Below are 18772 nucleotides of genomic sequence, written 5' to 3' on the forward strand. Positions count from 1 at the left end.
AACCTTGGTATAATCTTTTGTTGAGTTCTTAAATACATAAAATTGAATTACGTTTAAATATCCACAACTGATACTGCATATAATCAAGGTCTCTATAATCAAAGTACTTATTTGTAATTTATATTTAGCAATATTTTGATGGAAATTCAGGATATAATTTCCATGTCTTCACTTAAGAACTAAGTCATTTATTTTTTAAAAATCCTTCATTTTCCCATTTTATCCCTACTGTTCTCTTTAATTTACAGTAATCATAAGCAAAATTGACAACCACATACCAAAACACAGGCAACACAGATTCCCCATCACAACCAAGAGAAATAGTATGATCTCTGCATTTTATTTGATTCCTGAAATTAAATGAATCAACACGTACAGAAATAAAGAAATTGTCCTTTGGAACGGAAACTGACTTTACTAATCAAGACTATAATTACTGAAGAAACATGCATTAAATTCCGAATTCATGCTATCTCTCTTGATGCAACAGTTATAATCAGACCAACAGAGCATACAGGAGCCATCTGGGTACTGCAGCATTGTAAAGACAAACCCAGAGAACAAGGGCACACTGACCTTCCTACCACCAAACCATCACTGACTTCGAAGATGCTATTCTTCCCTTTTGATTTCTTATTATCCTTTTTCAAGAAAGAAATACTATGACCATTAAGTACAAAATTTTATTGTTTAAAATAAAATAAAACTTATAATCCAATGCAACCTTACCATAGTATCACCTTTCAAATGTATTTGAACTATCAATGCATTTGATGTAAGTCAGTTTTATCTACCTCACCCCATTCGTGCCTTTTAAGGAATCACTAATGCACTCATGGAACCTGGCTTTCTCTAAAATTTCAATTGATAAATCAACACTAAGTTATAATTTCCACTGTTCTAAGCATTTAAGACAGGAACCTGACTTCTAGGCAATGACAATTGATTTCAAATTTGTGCAAACCACATCATTTTCTGTGAATTGAAAATACCGCCTTGAGTATGAGTAACCTGATAGCCATGAGATCCCCCTCAGTCAATTTGATTCCCCCAGGCAGCAGGTATCGAAAATTGAGCTGAGTGATGTAATATGCATCCCAGACACAGTGTTATGAGAACAGCACAGAAGATTTCAATGAGACTCATTATTTATTCATCACAAGATCCAATTTGCGTGTCATTTTCACTGACAGAGTATTGAGTTAACTGGTTGAAATTCAGTGCTGATAGAGTATTTCATTCTGTACTGCAAAAAGGACCCTTTAAAAAATGTTTTTTCTATCTTCCTGTATGAAACAGTCCAAAACAAAGAGGTATTTTGTACTTGTAGTCATTCACAGTAATATCTGAACATTGTTCATCAAGGTTGGGAGAAGGGACACAGGAGAAAGCTTTTTTATTTTATTTATTTATTTATTTATTTATTTATTTTGAGACATGATCTCAGTTCACTGCCACCTCTGACTTCCTGAGTCCAAGCAATTCTCCTGCCTCAACCTCCTGAGTAGCTGGGATTACAGGCACCCACCACCTCGCCCGGCTGATTTTGTTTGCTTGTTTATATTTTTAGTAGAGACGGGGTTTCACCATGTCAGCCAGGCTGGTCTGAAACTCCTGATCTCATGATCTGCCTGCCTCGGCCTCCCAAAGTGCTGGGATTACAGGCATGAGCCACTGCACCCAGCTGAGAAAGCTAATTTTAAAGACCTTCATTTCTCTTATGAGGACTGTAGAATAATATGCCATATTACTCAGTAAAAAGTACGATAATACTAGTCTTCCAAAAATAAATGTTTTTTATTTAATGATAAAGAACGTAGGCCAGGCGCGGTGGCTCATGCCTGTAATCCCAGCACTTTGGGATGCCAAGGCGGGCAAATCACAAAGTCAAGAGATCAAGACCATCCTGGCCAACATGGTGAAACCCCATCTCTACTAAAAATACAAAAAATTAGCTGGGTGTGGTGGTGTGTGCCTGTAGTCCCAGCTACTCAGGAGGCTGAGGCAGGAGAATCGCTGGAATCCGAAAGGCGGAGGTTGCAGTGAGCCGAGATTGCGCCACTGCATTCCAGCCTGGCAACAGAACGAGACTCCGTCTCAAAAAAAAAAAAAAAAAAAAAAAAAAGAATGTGACATACGCTGATATGAGACACATTCACTGAATGAGATATAAACTTCAACTCTTGCTTGCAGGAGGATTTTCACTCATCACCAAAGGAACTCTCCCTCAGGTTTAGGAGACAGATAGGACAGTTCTCCCCCTCTCCCAAGCCCCCACTCCCGAGTGGCTACATGGAGCTGACCTGCATATCCTAGGATCCTTCCATGGACAAGCCAAAGTAGGAGTACATTTTGAAACCACGCATTGTTTCTCAATATTTTGGGAGCCACAACATACCACAGGAGGCCCCTATATCACTAAACATACCAAGTGGTCTCAATCTACCTTTCATGACTCGTTTTCCTCTATCAACCACGTCCTCTGCGTATCTGCCAAAACCACTGCTCCATGGTCCCCAGTAATTTTCTGTGAGTTTTCCTCTGTGTAATGCTCATGCTGTACCCTCTACTCTTCCTCACCTCTCCAGTTATAAATGCCTGTATATTCAACCCTGCAATGTTCTACTCAAATGTCTCTGCTCCAGAAGGCATTTCTTGATCCCCTCAACCAAAAGTAACCTCTCCTTCTCTCAACTCCCCTACCAGTCTCAATGGCTCCCTTATAACCCTTACCACTACTCAGCTTGAATTTCAGTTCTATATTTACATGCACTATTCTCGACTTCATACTACTCTATAAAGTCCTGGCATATTGGCATGTTCTTTTTTATTCCTTTTTGAATCCCTACATCGCCTAATATAGTGCTTGGCACAAAGGTGAATTTTTTTAATGATATTTTGTGAACAGTTCGTTGTTCCAAGTATTAACACTGTAATGCAAGATGCTTGCAATGGTAGTCAGATTCCCAAATTTAAATTACTTAACTTGAACTTAAACTGCAACTGGAATACAGAATCACCTTAAATCAGCTGAACAAGGGAGCCAGACTGCAGGAATAAAATATCTTATTAATCTTTGACTTTTTGAATCATAAAATATTTTGGAATCTTGACTTTATTTGTGCTACTATCTGGTTAGCAGTGTTGGCAGCTGTTCAAAGTTTTATAGTACTACAGGTCATGAATATTAAATGCCACAAGTTTACTGGGAGGAAATCCAAATTCATTCGTAAGTGCCTAACAAACAGCCTTACACTTTCAATAAAGCTAAGAAATATTGTGATCAGAATCAGAGCATCTTGCTATATCTGGATTCTCGCTAAGTCAAGTGTAAAGCAAATGAAAGGAAAGGGGGTCATACAAGTGGGAATACTACTTGGAGGAGAGTGGCACAGGTGTTGACTATGGAAAATCACAAACAGTAAATATATCATATTTCATTCAATGCAATTGATATGGGGGTCACAACTTAGGCAAAACGACAACCTAGTCTAGAAACGAAAGGGACAATGCCATAAATGATAACAGATTCCATCAAAGCCATCCCCAGCAGCTAATCAAAAAAGCACATGTGGATTCAATATTCAAACACCTGCAGGCTATGCATCTCTATTTGCATGCTCTTCTCTATAGAGAGCCACACAAAATAGTCAGAAGTACAGAAACACTACATTTAATACCTTTAGTGTTCAGACAGTGATGAACTAAAAATCTTTAACAGAATATAAACTCCCACCCTCAGAAATTATTCTCAAGATAAACCCTACTATAAATGGTTTGGAAATATGGGGTTGTTAGTTTTGATCTGTTCACTACATCTGGATGTAGAATCAAGTTAAGCAACACATAAGACAAAGGTAAACTTCATTGCCCATGGGCAACCTCCATCATTCACATTCTGCTTAGCATTAAAACAAGAAAATTATTTCTAGAAAGAGATGACTGGAAAATCTCAATGTCTCCAATTTTCCCGTATAACAATTTTATTTATTGAAAGAGTCACAAAATTTAATTTTAAGAATAGGAGATTACCTAGATAATGCACATCTTGGAACCAACTACATAAACTTTAGCAAACCCAAGGAAATCATCTTTAGTGAAATTTTTAAAACATCAAACTAAAAGGGCTTCATTTTTCTAAACTATCTTAGGCTAGTATTAGTATTGCTACATGGACTTTCAGATTTTTAAAATTTTCCACCTGTAACTGAATAAGTGATTATGAGGCTAATAAAGGGGAAAGAGATGTTTCCACATTAAAACAGTTAACAGATGTTAAATAAGCACAGAAAATGGCCACTAGGCAAGCAATGACTGATGCTGGGTAAGAAAAATGTTGCTTTTACTGATTTTATTACCCATGTACCTCCTGGGGTCATGGGAGGCTTGTAAAAAATTTTGTGGGCAGATAAAAGTCTAGTATTTATTTGCAAGGCTAAGTGTATTTCAAGAGCTTTTCCCCCCTTATTTTTTGACCACATAAAACTAAGTGAGTGAAAGTAATCTAAGTAATGCTAAAACAATCATTTAGTAAGAGGTCAAGACAATTTATTTTTCTAACATACCTGTCTTCCAAACCTACCTTCCAGACCCCACTAACTCAGAAATGAAATTCTCATTGTATAAAGGGGAGAGTACAGGACTTCACTTTAACATTTCAGCCACATATTTTTAAAAGGTAAATATTAAGTGTGAATTCAATAATTTACTAAGTTCCTACTATAAGCCAGATGCATGGTAAAGGACAAGGATAATGTAAGAAATACATTAAACTAAATCCTGAAGCTAAGAACTACGACTACTCTAAAACACTGATTTTTATTCATACTTCTGAAGATTTTATACTTAATGTTTTCTGACAAAATTATAGTTTGTCAGCATTCAACCATATTATTTTGCAAGTCATATTGCTTATCTCAATAAGCATTTGTTACATAAGCTAAATGCATTAACATTTTCAGCACACTAAGAATAGTGCTTGGCAGATATAAACACTGTTTATTAAATACTAAATAAAATATCTACTCCATGCCAAGAACTTACTATTTCCCATATATTTTATCAAAGAAAAACATAACTCATATTTCCTTTGCAAAATTGCAAAAGTCTATGACATGTACATCATTTGCATGAGTCTTGTAACATTTCTGGTGATGAACGAAAATTCTTTAACAGAATATAAACTCCCATTCTCTGAAATCATTCTCAAGACAAATTCTGTAAATGGTTTGGGAGTATGGATGGGGTTGTTAGTTTTGGTCTGATCACTACATCCAGATGTAGAATCAAGCCTAAGCAACACCCAAGACAAAGGTAAACCGGAGTCAAAACTGGCCAAATTCAGCCAAGAGCCTTGCCCTCTGGCCCTAATAATTTCCAGCTTTAAGAGGGCCACATTTTTAGGTTTTCATTACTTATCTGGTTCTCTAATTTGAGTTACAGGGTTAACATTTGTATACTGGAGTTTTCCATTTATATATAAATTATGTTTTAACAGGGCAAGGAAGTTTATCTCATCTGGCAAACTATGATAACCAGGATGCAGAGTTAATTGATAAGATATTTAAGATGATTATTTTTTAAGGTTGAATGGATTTCTAAAGCCTTTCAGTCTACTTCCTTCAGAAAGAATCTCCTCTAACTCACCCCAGGCATAGAAATCTATATATTTTACAGACAGAATATGGAATTTTCTAGAACTTTCATATGGATTCTATGGCAGTGTTTACAAGCCTCACAAGCATGAGATTTTAAATGAAAGTTTGTGCTTAAATCTGCTTACTCCAGCTTTGGTCGATTACTAAGCAGTCCTTATTTCACATGCTGTCAAACAACTGTATGTGTAAAGACTACTAGCAGTTTATCTTAAGAAGGCAGACGCCAAAAGATAAAGAATCAACATTTCCATCGACATTTCTTCTTTCACTTCAACTAATATGTGTGAGGTATCATCCAAATACTGGACACTCCAGCTAACACGGAACACCCCACAATTTCAAATAATCCTCACAACTCTAGGAAAGAACTATAGCCGCCTTCGTTTCCAGATGAAGAAACAGATCATGGAATCAGCGCAAGGTTACTCAGCCCTTGTGAGTTAAGATTCTATTCCATATTAGTTTCCTTTCTACTGGGCAGTCAACTGACTTTACCTATGTTTGTTCTTCACACTATCAGAGTGTAGTAAAGATTCACTAGATAGTCAGAGATGTGTGCTTTAGTCCTAGTGATTCCATCATTTTCTGTGTTACCTACACGTCTCTGGCTCTGCACACCCCAGGAGGAAATGAAGAGAGTGGCAAAGATGATCTATACAGGTCCTTAAATAACTATAAAATGGGCTGGACATGGTGGCTCATGCCTGTAATCCCAGCACGTTGGGAGGCTGAGGCGGGCAGATCATGAGGTCAGGTGATCAAGACCATCCTGGCCAACATGGTGAAATGTGGTCTCTACTAAAAATACAAACATTAGCCAGGCCTGGTGGTGCAAACCTGTAATCCCAGATACTCAGGAGGCTGGGACAGAAGAGTCTCTTGAACCCGGGAGGCAGAGGTTGCAAAGAGCTGAGATCGCGCCACTGCACTCCAGTCTAGGCAACACTCGGTCTCAAAAAACAAAACAAAACAAAACAACATCTATAAGATGTGTTATCCCAATGTTCTTACTAAGCTCATTGGCCCCAAATCTAAGAATGACAGAAAGAGCTATAATAGAATAGCAAATATCAGGCAAAGTCTTGCTGCCCTGACCACTCCCCTTGCTGTTACCATTGCCTAGCCCTGCAAGTGGTCGCCAAGAGAGTCTGGACAAAGAGCCATCTGGAAACCTCTCAGGACACTGAACCTTCAACGGTATTAAGTTCTTTCTCTTAACATGGGGAACTTCACACTCTTTAGTCTCAAGAGTTCCTTGCTAGTTGCATTTCTTATTTTTGAAGCAGCTGTTACATGAATAAGGTTGAGAAATAAAATACAGAATGCCCAGATAAATTTAAATTTCAGAGAAACAAAGAATAATTTTCTATTGTAAGTATGTCCCAAATATTATATAGAACATATTTCTAGGAAGGAGTACTGCAGTGGGCAACTCTGCCTTTGAAAATAAGTTTAGAGGACTGAAAATTTCTCAGAGAACTTCATAAGGTCCTACAAGTAAATCCTGAATCATCATAGCCAAATAATTCCCTAACTTATGAGATGGTAAGATGGAAATTCTGTATAAGAAATCACAACTGGGTGTGGCGGTTCACGCCTGTAATCCCAGCACTTTGGGAGGCCAAGGCAGGCAGATCACGAGGTCAAGAGATCGAGACCATCCTGGCCAACAAGGTGAAACCCCATCTCTACTAAAAATACAAAAAGTAGCTGGGCATGGTGGCATGCACCTGTAGTCCGTGCTACTCAGGGAGGCTGAGGCAGGAGAATCGCTTGAACCTGGGAGGCAGAAGTTGCTGTGAGCCGAGACAGCGCCACTGCACTCCAGCCTGGCAACAGTGTGAGACCCCGTGTCAAAAAAAAAAAAAAAAGGAAAAAAGAAATCACAATATCGATTAATGCAAGGTCCTGAAACAGCCAGCCCTAAGCCTGCATCCTCAAACACATCACAACCTCCCTAAGGACAAGGAGCATGAATTACACTTCTAGTTGTATTTCTAATAAAACAGTTTGCTATTGTCGATGACATTGTGTTGAATGAAAACAATTACTCTCTCTAAATCTCTTTGAAAGAATTAAAATTGATTTGAAATTAAGAGCTTGACTTTCAAACCATATGTTGTTTTCAAGCATCAAACTCCAACCAGAGTTTCTTTTAAAGCTTCAGCATTTAATTGAAATCACAAAAGAACTTCATTAAGCCCTTAATACTCTAAGTGAAAAGGTTAGGCTTCCAGCAGAGTAAAACCACAGCAGAGATCACTCTGCCTCTTAAGTGGAAAAAAGAAAAGGGGGCATTTAAAAAAATAAATGTTTCGAATTCTATTTGCCTCAATTTATTTTTAAATTTCTTCTCAATTTAAATAAAATTAGAAATCAATGGTAAAAAAGTAGTCAAAACTAGGAAAGCTTGACAGTTTCCTCATAGCCAAGTATCCAAAACCTTAATTCCTCACTTGTGTCCAAAAGATAGGCGGGAGTCTGCCTAAAATATGACCAAGGTTTGCAAACCCTGGCCCAGTTCAGTCTTCCCGTCAAAGTTAAAGCAACCGTGAGTTTATTCTGAGTGAAGCAGGATGGGGAGATAGGAAGGCAAATTTCTCAAGATGCCCCGTCCCCTCAATGCCTCCCCTTAATGCTCTAGCAGAAAACTTCGAGTGTATGGGGATCCTAAAATGCTTCTGTGACCTTCAAACAACTTTGCGCTGGATACCACTAAGGGAATACGGGAGAACAAATATTATGTCCTGAGGCAAAGGTCTTAATTGGCCACAGGGAGAAACTCAGTAATAACCCCTTTCTGTTTTGACTCTTCTATTCTTATGCACTATCACGAGGAAAAGGTGAATATGATTCACTGTTTAAGAATTTGACTTCCCAGTGCACTAAAGGGAAGGATTGTTTTCCAAAGTCAACTCAGGAAAAGTAATATTAACAAATGGCAGAGGATTTCCCCTGTGAAGTCTAGCATCTAGCTCTATTATCAGCCATGTTATTTTTTACAAATACACATTACAGACAATTTATCAGATTACAGACAGTTTGTGCAGAAATATAGAAATAAGAACTCAATAAATAATAAAGGTGCACATTCTTTACAAGGCAAAATTATTCTTCTACCACCCTTGAAATCGTGAAAGTAAGAAACCGGAGAAATAAAACAATCAGTGACTAAAACCCTGTTTAGTACAGAAAGGTCAAAAGGGCACTTCCACTTACCGAAGATCAAAAAGGAACTTATTTTAAATTCTGCTTGCAGAGGAACAAATTTGCTTTTTAAATGGTGGCAAAGGAGTAAGCAAGTAGATTACTCAGTAATCCAATGCTCAAGAGCCAACAATCACTTACTTTGTAAATGGTAGGTAATATCTGTTTTATTTTCAGCCTGTGAAAGACAAAGACATCATAAACTGCTGAAACTGCGAGAACAGTCACTCCTTGTTCCTTCCACAACATGCTGCATCCTGCGCACAGCCCTGTCCCCAGGAACCAGCCCCAGGTTCTGGCTGAGTAGCCTCTTGTAGAACAGTGTTTAATGTAGCAGAGCAAGGAGAGGAGAAAGAAGAGACTGGCCCCGACATCGGCTCGTCCCACGACTCCTGCCACCGCCTCCGTGTGAATGGGGTGAGAAGCAAACATCAAGCCAGCCATAAATGTCCAGTATCCGTCACCAAGGAGGATCTTGGAGAAGCTTGTGAAGAGACCAGTGACTGCTGCATGCAACAGGACATTGACAAGATGGTAGCTCCAGGGATTCAACCCTCCAATGGCATGGTTCAGGCGAAAAGAAAGAGTGCAGAGTGGCCGGTAAGACTTGTGGCTCCCACTGTGGGTTAGAAGAGTCCCCCAAAAATCATTGTAGAAAATGTGCGTCCATGGAGTTTCTGGGAGAAGGTCCTGATTAGTCTTGATAGCACGGCTAAAAAACAAAATGTTAAAAAAAAATCAAATGTAAAATACAAAAAGAAAGAAAAAAGAAAAAATAGAACATTGATAAGATATTGCCTTTCTCAGAAGCATTGTTACTATGTGGCTTTGTGATAGGATTCCAGGCACATATAAGCTGAATTCATGTCCTCCCCTTAATGCTTACTAAAACCACAATGAGGGCTGTTTTTCTCTTAAAAGCTTCCTTCCTTGTTGGAATGCAAATATCTTTGAAGAATAAAGTTCTTCAACTGGTTTAAGCCTTAGTGTAGCAGTCTGGCAAACAACTGCCCTGAAAATCATGTGACATACTGGCTGAAAATGAATATTCCAGATCCCAGGGTGAGGCTGGGCCTGAGAATCTGCATTTTTAAGAAGCAAGGCCCAGGTGATGCAAGCGCTAGCCGCCTACTAGAAATAAATTTTACAGGGAGTATCAGTGCCCGGAACTTCTCATACATACAAATCACCTGAGGACCCTATTAAAAGGCAGGTTCTGACTCAGTACGCCTGGGGAGAAGTCAGAGAGATTCCACGTTCCAACAAGCTCTCAGGTGATGCTGATGTTGATGGTCCTTGGACCACATGTTGAGTACTAAGGGCCCAGATAACTGGAAAGACTAGGAAGAATGGCTCTCCACCTATCCAGTGTTTCCCTTCCTACTGCATTCTAATAAACTTCAGCCTTTCCCACTTCTTAGCTTTCACAGGGCTTACTATCCTCTGTAGAAATCTTCATGGCTCTTCACTGTTTCTTGCTTTTGAGGATAGTTTCCATTTGCATGCCTGATATTTTCAAACAGACTTCAAGAAGGAAGGACCTACTAATTGCTAAACAATTGATACACTGCGAAACACCATGCTGGTCTCCTTGGCTACATCTTCGCATTCAATCTTTAGAACAACACTGATGAGGTAGACGTTATTCTCTACATCTCCCAAGTGAGAAAGTTTACGGTTCAGAAAGATTAATTAATCACTGGCCGAGAGTCACACAAGTTGAGAACAGTAACACAGACCTTCATGGCTAATTCCCTTTCCACTCTTCTGGGTTTCCCAAAATACGATCCATCTACTACTGGGGCCATGTAAAAAGATGTACGCACTTTGTAAAAACTGTAATGGTTATATTTATGTTAACGGTTATTTGAAAGTAAATTCCATTACCATATCAAGGCTGGATTTCCTAGCTATCTAGCACAGAATAAAGCTGTTGAAAATTAAAAAGTGAATATAAAGAAAAGGATAAAAGACCCAAAAGTACTGATATATGTGGATAAGGTACAAACAAAGAAAGTGGCATTAAATTATTCAGTTTAGAACATCCTGGCTCTGTGCCACTATCCTCCCAGAGAACATCTGGAGTCTTTTTGTATCCCTAGTGCACCTATCTCTGTATTTACAGAACATACAAGAGACACATGAGTTTGTAGGGCACAGGAATGAGAACCTCCAGAGCTAGAAAACTCTTGCCTAGTCTGATATCAGGGCTTTGTAAACAGCTCTGGGCATCTGTGTGGATAAAGACTATGTGGTGGGAGACTGTCTTAATCATATTGAACTCTAGACCCTATACCAGTTCTGCCTTCTCTTATGAGGCAGATGTGATCAGAGAAATTTCTACATGAGTACTACCGAAAAGCAAGTTGGAAAAAACCTGGATTCAGGGAAAACGTTCCTGAGTCCTAACTATTTCATTCACTGCCTGACTGCAAAAACAAGAAACTATCAAAGAGATTCAACAGATTAAAAAACCCATCTAAGGTGATCTCACCAGTGGAAACAGCTGAGTTACTATTCTAGTTGAATCCAAATGACTAGGCTGATAGTTTTCAACTGCTTCTCTAGATTGCTTCCCAATTAACCTCTCTGAGCTTCAGTTTCTGTGATAATAGTTTTACCCTGAAATCATTTAATAAACAAGTATAATTGTTCATTTGTCTTCTATATAGAGAAGTAGAGAACAGCGCTTTACATATACGTGAGTGTTCTGGACACCCTAGTGCAAATGATCTCTCTGACCTGTTAGCTGCTGCTGTTATTATTATATAAAGACTAGGGCACAATCTATGAAAAGTCCCTTATTAAAGGCTTCCTGACCCATAACATAGGAAATTAGGTGCATTTTGGGGTTAGAATTAAAATAGGCCGATGAGCAGTTGATGATTATATACAATGTGCCAAATACCATGCTAATCCATATAATAATACATATATTATCTACTAATAAGAACTAGTTGAATGTTCTAAATGTTCCATAAAAAGGTAAAAAATCTGTGAAAATCGTCAATTACTCCATGTGGCCGGGATGGTTCACTGTTCCCCAATATCTATTCTCTCCCTTTTCCATACAAATGAACTTCAGTTTTTAGTTGGGCATATGGTCATCTAGAAAAAAATGTATTTCCCTATCTTCCCTTCATGCTAAATATGATCATATGATGAATTTTTGTCTACTACTTCCAGAAAGTGTCCTTAAAAGGAAAAGCTTAGCCTTCTTCCCTTCCACCCCTACCTTCCTCCTTCCTGCTGAGTGGAGCACAGATGTAATGGTTGGAGTTCCAGCAGCCATCTTGGCCCACAAGGTGTCCTTAGGAATAGAAATCATGCAGACAGCAGAGCAATAAGATTGAAGGAAACTTAGTCCCTGTTACAAGAGAACATACTGACCCTGGGCTAACTACCTCCTATTTCTTCAGTATGAGAAATAAGTTGCTACCTTGTCTAAACGGATATTTTGAGTGTTAACTAGTAGCAGTTGAAACCAGTCATGAGCAAAATCCTTCATTAACAGAAGACCTACTACAGCACAGTAGATTGATTTTCCATTTTGATTTTGATTTTTGCAAGTCTCCATGTATTGATTGTGTATTAAATAAATTTCCATATAAATTGGCTTTTAAAATATTAGAACCAGATGTTATTCTGGATCTATTAAATTAAAACACCCTGCTATGACATTCATCAAGAGTCTACCCAGAAGTAATTGCTTAAGACTTGATGGGTTATAATTAAAATTTAAAAGAAACATTAAAAAAAAAAAAAAAAAAAAAAACACCTGCCAAACAGTGTTGTCAGAAAGAGCTTATTTCAAGCAATACAGAATGAAACCCAACCGGCTTCAACTAGACATTAACCTAGATATTGATGTAAATATCTCTAATATCAATCCAGAAACCCTCATACCACCAAGGCCAGAGCAGGGGAGAGCTCAAAGGCAAAGCATTCTGGGATAAGGCTTTCTCAAGGCAGTGAGAAAAACTGTGATGCACACTTTGTTTAGAATAATGCTCCATCCTTTCGGTGGCAGATCCCAAAGGATGACGAATCATCTTTTCCAAACCTAGATTTCTGCATGCTATTAGTTCAATGCCATAACCTACTCTGTAAAGGCTTTTTGACAAAAAGTACACCCATTAAAAAATCTGTTCAAAGCTGCTGGAATTTATCTTTATAGCAATAAATCTAGTAGCCTACAGCAGCCACGAGATATACTATATCCAAAGACCCTCTACCAAAGAGGGTTTTGACATGAAGAACAAAATTAACACATCTCATAGTTTTACTGTGAGAAAAAAAGCTTTGAGGCTGGGCATGGTGGCTCGTGCCTATAATCCTAGCACTTTGGGAGTCTGAGACAGGTGGATCACCTGAGGTCAGGAGTTTGAGATCAGCCTGACCAACATGGTGAAACCCCGTCTCTACTAAAAATACAAAAATTAACCAGGCATGGTGGCAGGAACCTATAATCCCAGCTATTAGAGAGTATGAGGCAGGAGAATTGCTTGAACCTGAGGAGTGGAGGTTGCAGTGAGCCGAGATTGTGCCACTGCACTCCAGCCTTGGCAACAGAGCGAGACTCTGTCTCAAAAAAAAAAAAAAAGAAAAAAAAGAAAGAAAAAACAACTTTGAAACACAGTCCTAAATTTATATGGGGAAAAAAAAAAAAAAAAAAAAGGAAAAACATAGTTAATAAAATAAAAATGAAGGAGCAAAAGAATATCTCATCTATGTGAAACACATACTATACCAAGGGAGACATTAGTATGATAAAATTATCTGATGTGTATTATCTGCTTAAGTAGGATTTTATTTAACCAATGAATATTATGATAAAAAATATGGAAGACTGGCCGGGCGCGGTGGCTCAAGCCTGTAATCCTAGCACTTTGGGAGGCCGAGACGGGCGGATCACAAGGTCAGGAGATCGAGACCATCCTGGCTAACACGGTGAAACCCCGTCTCTACTAAAAAAAATACAAAAAAACTAGCCGGGCGTGGTGGCGGGCGCCTGTAGTCCCAGCTACTCGGGAGACTGAGGCCGGAGAATGGCGTAAACCTGGGAGGCGGAGCTTGCAGTGAGCTGAGATCCGGCCACTGCACTCCAGCCTGGGCGACAGAGCGAGACTCCATCTCAAAAAAAAAAAAAAAAAATATGGAAGACTAAGTAGTACTGGGCTTTAATATACAAGTCATGTCACACATGCAAGTCAGTGATAAGGGATGCATTACGCCACCTCCACATCCTATTAAGAAAGATACAGACTAACAGGGCCTTAATAGAATCTGAGTAATCCTCCAACAAAATGAGAAAAAGGGAGTCATTCAAACCTAAGCATAATAGATTTTGATCCATTTGCATTTTCTTCTATGAGTCCAAAATAGAAATAGCAAAACCTTTTCTGCTGTTTCACAGCTAATGAAACACCTTGACTCAAAACAAAATTTCATGCTGATATAATTTCTGAGGTTGCTTCTGTGAAATGGAGTTGAAAATTCAGAAAGGCACTAAGGAATCAGGATATTTTTCACTCTAGGAAAGGTGGAGGAACTCAGAGCAGCAGAGATGAGGAAGAAACAATTGTTGGCAGAATTCCCTAGAGAACACAGGACTGAGAAGCTGTCTTTTTGAAGCAAAAAGATAGTCTCGGAAGTCTTCAAGGAAGTCTTAACCTGTGTCCAGTTTTGTTCATTTGTGGCTCTTTGTTTTCGTTGCCTTATGATTTTTCCTTTAGAAAATGCTGACAAAGGCCAACACTATTGTAAAACTGATGAATGATATGGCACTGCCACCCAAACTGTCCCTGTGTATCTTTCTCTCACAGCTGTTTTTGTTGTTTGTTTTTTTGCTGTTTTTTGTTTTTTTTCTGTTTCATGACCTTTTCAGTCATAAGCACCCATGTAAATGATGACCATTAGTCCTTCAGAGCAGGAATGATGCTTAGATTCTTCCAACATCAAATGGTGCTGTTCTGACATGCTTTCAATTGTTCTACTTGCAAGTAAGCAAAGGTTAAACTTAAATTAAAAAAAAAAAAAAAATTAACAGTAGGTTGAAATGTTCTTTGCAAGAAAGATAAGAAAAAAAGACTGGCCTTTGTTAACCTGTCCTGCTTCAGTGCTGCCCAGTGCAATGCAGCAGTTAAGAAATCCATTGTGTAGCCAACTGCATACACTAAAGTTGTGAGACAGCAGACACAGTTATTTCACCTCTCTGTACCTTAGTTTCCTCAACTGTAAACTAGAGAGCACTATACTTGCCTTATAGGATAATTGTGAAAAGTAAATGATTACATGCAATATAATGTGAGTATGTAACATAGGTAACACGCGTTAGCCTTTTTTTTTTTTTTTTAATATTTTGGAGACAGAGTCTCACTCTGTCACCCAGGCTGGAGTGCAGTGGCACGATCCCAGCTCACTGCAACCTCCACCTCCTGCGTTCAAGCGATTCTCCTGCCTCAGCCTCCCAAGTAGCTGGGATTACAGGTGCCCACCACCACACCCTGCTAATTTTTGTATTTTTAGTAGAGATGGGGTTTTACCAGGTTGGCCAGACTGGTCTCAAACTCCTGACCTCAGGTGATCTGCTGGCCTCGGCCTCCCAAAGTCCTAGGATTACAGGCATGAGTCACAGCACCTGGTCCCATGTTAGCTATTATTATTATCATCAACACCAAACAACTGATGCTAGCCATCAATGTAAACACAATGTTGGTTTCTTTTGAGATGGAGTCTCGCTCTGTCACCTAGGCTAGAGTGCGGTGGCACAATCTCAGCTCAATGCAACCTCTGCCGCCCGGGTTCAAGCAATTCTCCTGCTTCAGCCTCCCAAGTAGCTGGGACTATAGGAGCTCACTACCATACCCAGCTAATTTTTGTATTTTTAGTAGAGATGGGGTTTAACCATGTTGGCCAGGATGGTCTCAATCTCTTGATCTCATGATCTGCCCACCTCAGCCTCCCTAAGTAATGGGATTACAGGCGTGAGCCACTGTGCCCGGCCCACAGTGTTGTTTTCGTCATGTTTATAGCATTCAAAAATCAGTGGATCATGGTCATGAGTATTTCACTTAAAATTCCTTTAAACTTTCATGGTACTTTGAAAAAGATAATGAGCATTTAAGAAGTGATAACTCTAGTCTTTAGCACATTACTCTTCTCATTACTTTTCTCATTCTCTTTCTATCTTTTTGAGAACCTTGTTCTAATCCTCCCAAATGTGGCTGTTTCTCTCCTGGTCCCATCCCCTGACTTCTTTTTCTCTACAATTTCCACCTCTTTGGTGGTCATATCCAACAACTGCAGCTCAAGGGATGACTTCTCCATTATATGACTCCACCCACTCTAGTCTGGGTGTTGCTCATGAGCCTACACTTCCAACTGCCCATCTGATATCCACATTTGAATGGAAGAAAGATTCATGGAATCCAGGGTCCTCTATTTAGGTGTGCTGCCTTTGGGAGTTAGCCTCTTTAAAGCTCCATTTCCATACCTATGGTTTGCAGATAATGTTAACGATGCTTTTCACAAAATATCATGTTAAAAATCAAACAAGGCAATGTTTACTTAAAATGCTTCGAATTTATATAGCATTGTGCAATGGACACTATGTTTTTGCAGACCCCCTCCTTTTAGTAACAGTGTCCTGGTTTTATTTTTAAGAATAGCCACATCTATTCTCAGTCCACTTGGGTACGATGACACTGCCCTTCCCCCCCAGATGAAACGATAATGTACTCCATCTCCCCAACCCCATCATTGGCCACACAACTGACTTAGGTTCAAGCAACGACAGCAGGAATCAATATGGCACCAATTATCTACTAGGAAAAGGCATCTTCTTTTAAGAATGAGATTTTAAAAATCCTAGAGCTGCTTGAGAATTGCCTGAAGACAGGGTCAGCCTGAGGGTGAAGCCAAGATAAAAGAACCAAAGTCAAGGAGACAGAGGCAATTCCTAGCGTAGCGGGGATCCAGCCATACCTGAAGCCAGTACTATACTGTCAAATAAGCCAATAAATGCTTCTTAGTCATAAAGCAGCTTGAGTTGCTATTCTGACATCTGCAACCAAAAGTGTACTAAATAGTACGGCACTGTGTAATTCCCATGTAACATGGGTAGTTTCAGTACCTTAAGCTTAGTAAGTCTACATCCAAACTAATTTTCCCCACAAACCATCTCTTTTTCATAGTCTCATCATTGAGTACTATCATTCTTCCATCACTGAAATTAAGGTTGTACATGACAGCTTCTTATGGTTTTGCTCCTATATCTATTTTTAAATCGGTTAAGGACATTTTAAAGCTGTTCAGGACCTCAGAGAAAATTCAACTCACAAGTTTCCCATGAATCTGCCTCTAACTTCCCTTTTCTCTTACCCTCATTCAGGCCTGCTTTATTTTCTGACTGTATTGCTTAGCATGCTTATTAAAACTGCCTGACCATTTTTTCTCTTTCCTTCATTAGGCTATAGGTCACCTCTGGAAAGGAACTATGTCTTTTCTCCCAGTGTCCAACGCATCTTAGGCATGCAACAAATACTGTTAAACTGAACTAAATAGCTATTCCTGCCTGCCTTCATTCCCACTTTGATCCATTATGCATGCTATAGATAGAAAAACTTCCTGAAACATAACTCCAACACCAGCACTCCTCTCCACAAAGGTCCCTCATTATGCCCTATTTCTTACCATAATAAACACCCTTCATAGATCAACATTCACAGCCTTCCTCTTGATGACCTCAAGGCCAATCTCCGGTCACTTCTCCATATGCATGCTAATTTCAGCCAAACTTCCCTGCCTGTATGCTGCCGCTCAAACCATGTCTTCTCTCCCTCTACCTGGATTACTATCCTTCCACCATTATATCTTTCCAAATATGCTTCAACCACCAATGCTCATTTGCATTGTGGCTCAAGCCTTTCCTATTGTGGCAGAATATGCTGGCTTTTGACTTTGAGTATTGACACATTCCCATTAACACCACTGACTACTTACTACAAATATCAGGGATCTTAAATGGGATGATATATGGGAGATATTTCAGGAGTGGGAAGAAACGTATGCGTTCAAAGTGGCACACAGGTGATCTTAATATTCCCTCTTCTATCTCTAGTGAAAATCATTGCCCAATAAAATGGAATGATCTGTCCAAAGAAAATTATTCACTCATTCTTTTATTCATTCATTTATTTAAAAGCAAGGCACTATGAAGGGCAGTGCAAATGGAATGGTGAGCAAAATGGAGCCCCTGACTTTAAATATTCAGCCAACTAGACAAGGCAAATAAATGTACAAGGAGTTTCCCTGCAGTATGATAAATACTATCTAACACAAATAATGACTGGTATGGGAGAACACAAAACAGATGCCCAATGTCTTAGAAGGTCAAAAATTTCCAGGAGGAAAGCGTATCTGCATACATGTAAAAAGTTAAATGAAGGAGAAAGGAAACTGTGGTGATGCTTCCAAGCCAACAGTTAATATTTTCAAAGATTCTGGGGCAGGAGAGAGTGTGGCAAGTCTGAGATCTGAAAATACAGTAAGTATGGCTGGAATGAAGCTTGAGGGATGGAGCAGCAGGAATAACTGGCATTACTCTGTCATGTACTATTGTTCTTCATGGGATGGAGAGGAATTTGACTGGACGTGAATCTCTCAATGATCTTCAGGTTTGATTCATTTATTGTCTTGAAACTTCATCTCCCCAATATATTGCTAACTCCTTAGAAGTTGAAAAGGCATCTTATTTATCTTTTGGAGCCTAACATACATAGTACTCAATATGTATCTAATGAACTAAATTCTTTTATTATTATTATTATTATACTTTAAGTTCCAGGGTACATGTGCACAACGTGCAGGCTTGATACATAGGTATACATGTGCCATGTTGGTTTGCT

At 39.0% G+C, this 18772-nt stretch overlaps 1 protein-coding gene across 1 annotated transcript in view; it reads right to left on the bottom strand.

Annotated features, from left to right (window-relative positions):
- Window positions 1–18772, bottom strand: part of TMTC2 (transmembrane and tetratricopeptide repeat containing 2) — a 489459-nt gene that overhangs the window by 279656 nt on the left and 191031 nt on the right. Inside the window, exon 2 of the mRNA XM_011988660.1 lies at window positions 9006–9576. Within this exon, the coding sequence (XP_011844050.1) occupies window positions 9006–9576 (571 nt within the window). The remainder of the gene's footprint in view (window positions 1–9005; window positions 9577–18772) is intronic.

This window comes from Mandrillus leucophaeus, unplaced genomic scaffold, assembly GCF_000951045.1.
Source record: "Mandrillus leucophaeus isolate KB7577 unplaced genomic scaffold, Mleu.le_1.0 Scaffold334, whole genome shotgun sequence".
NCBI lineage: Eukaryota > Metazoa > Chordata > Mammalia > Primates > Cercopithecidae > Mandrillus > Mandrillus leucophaeus.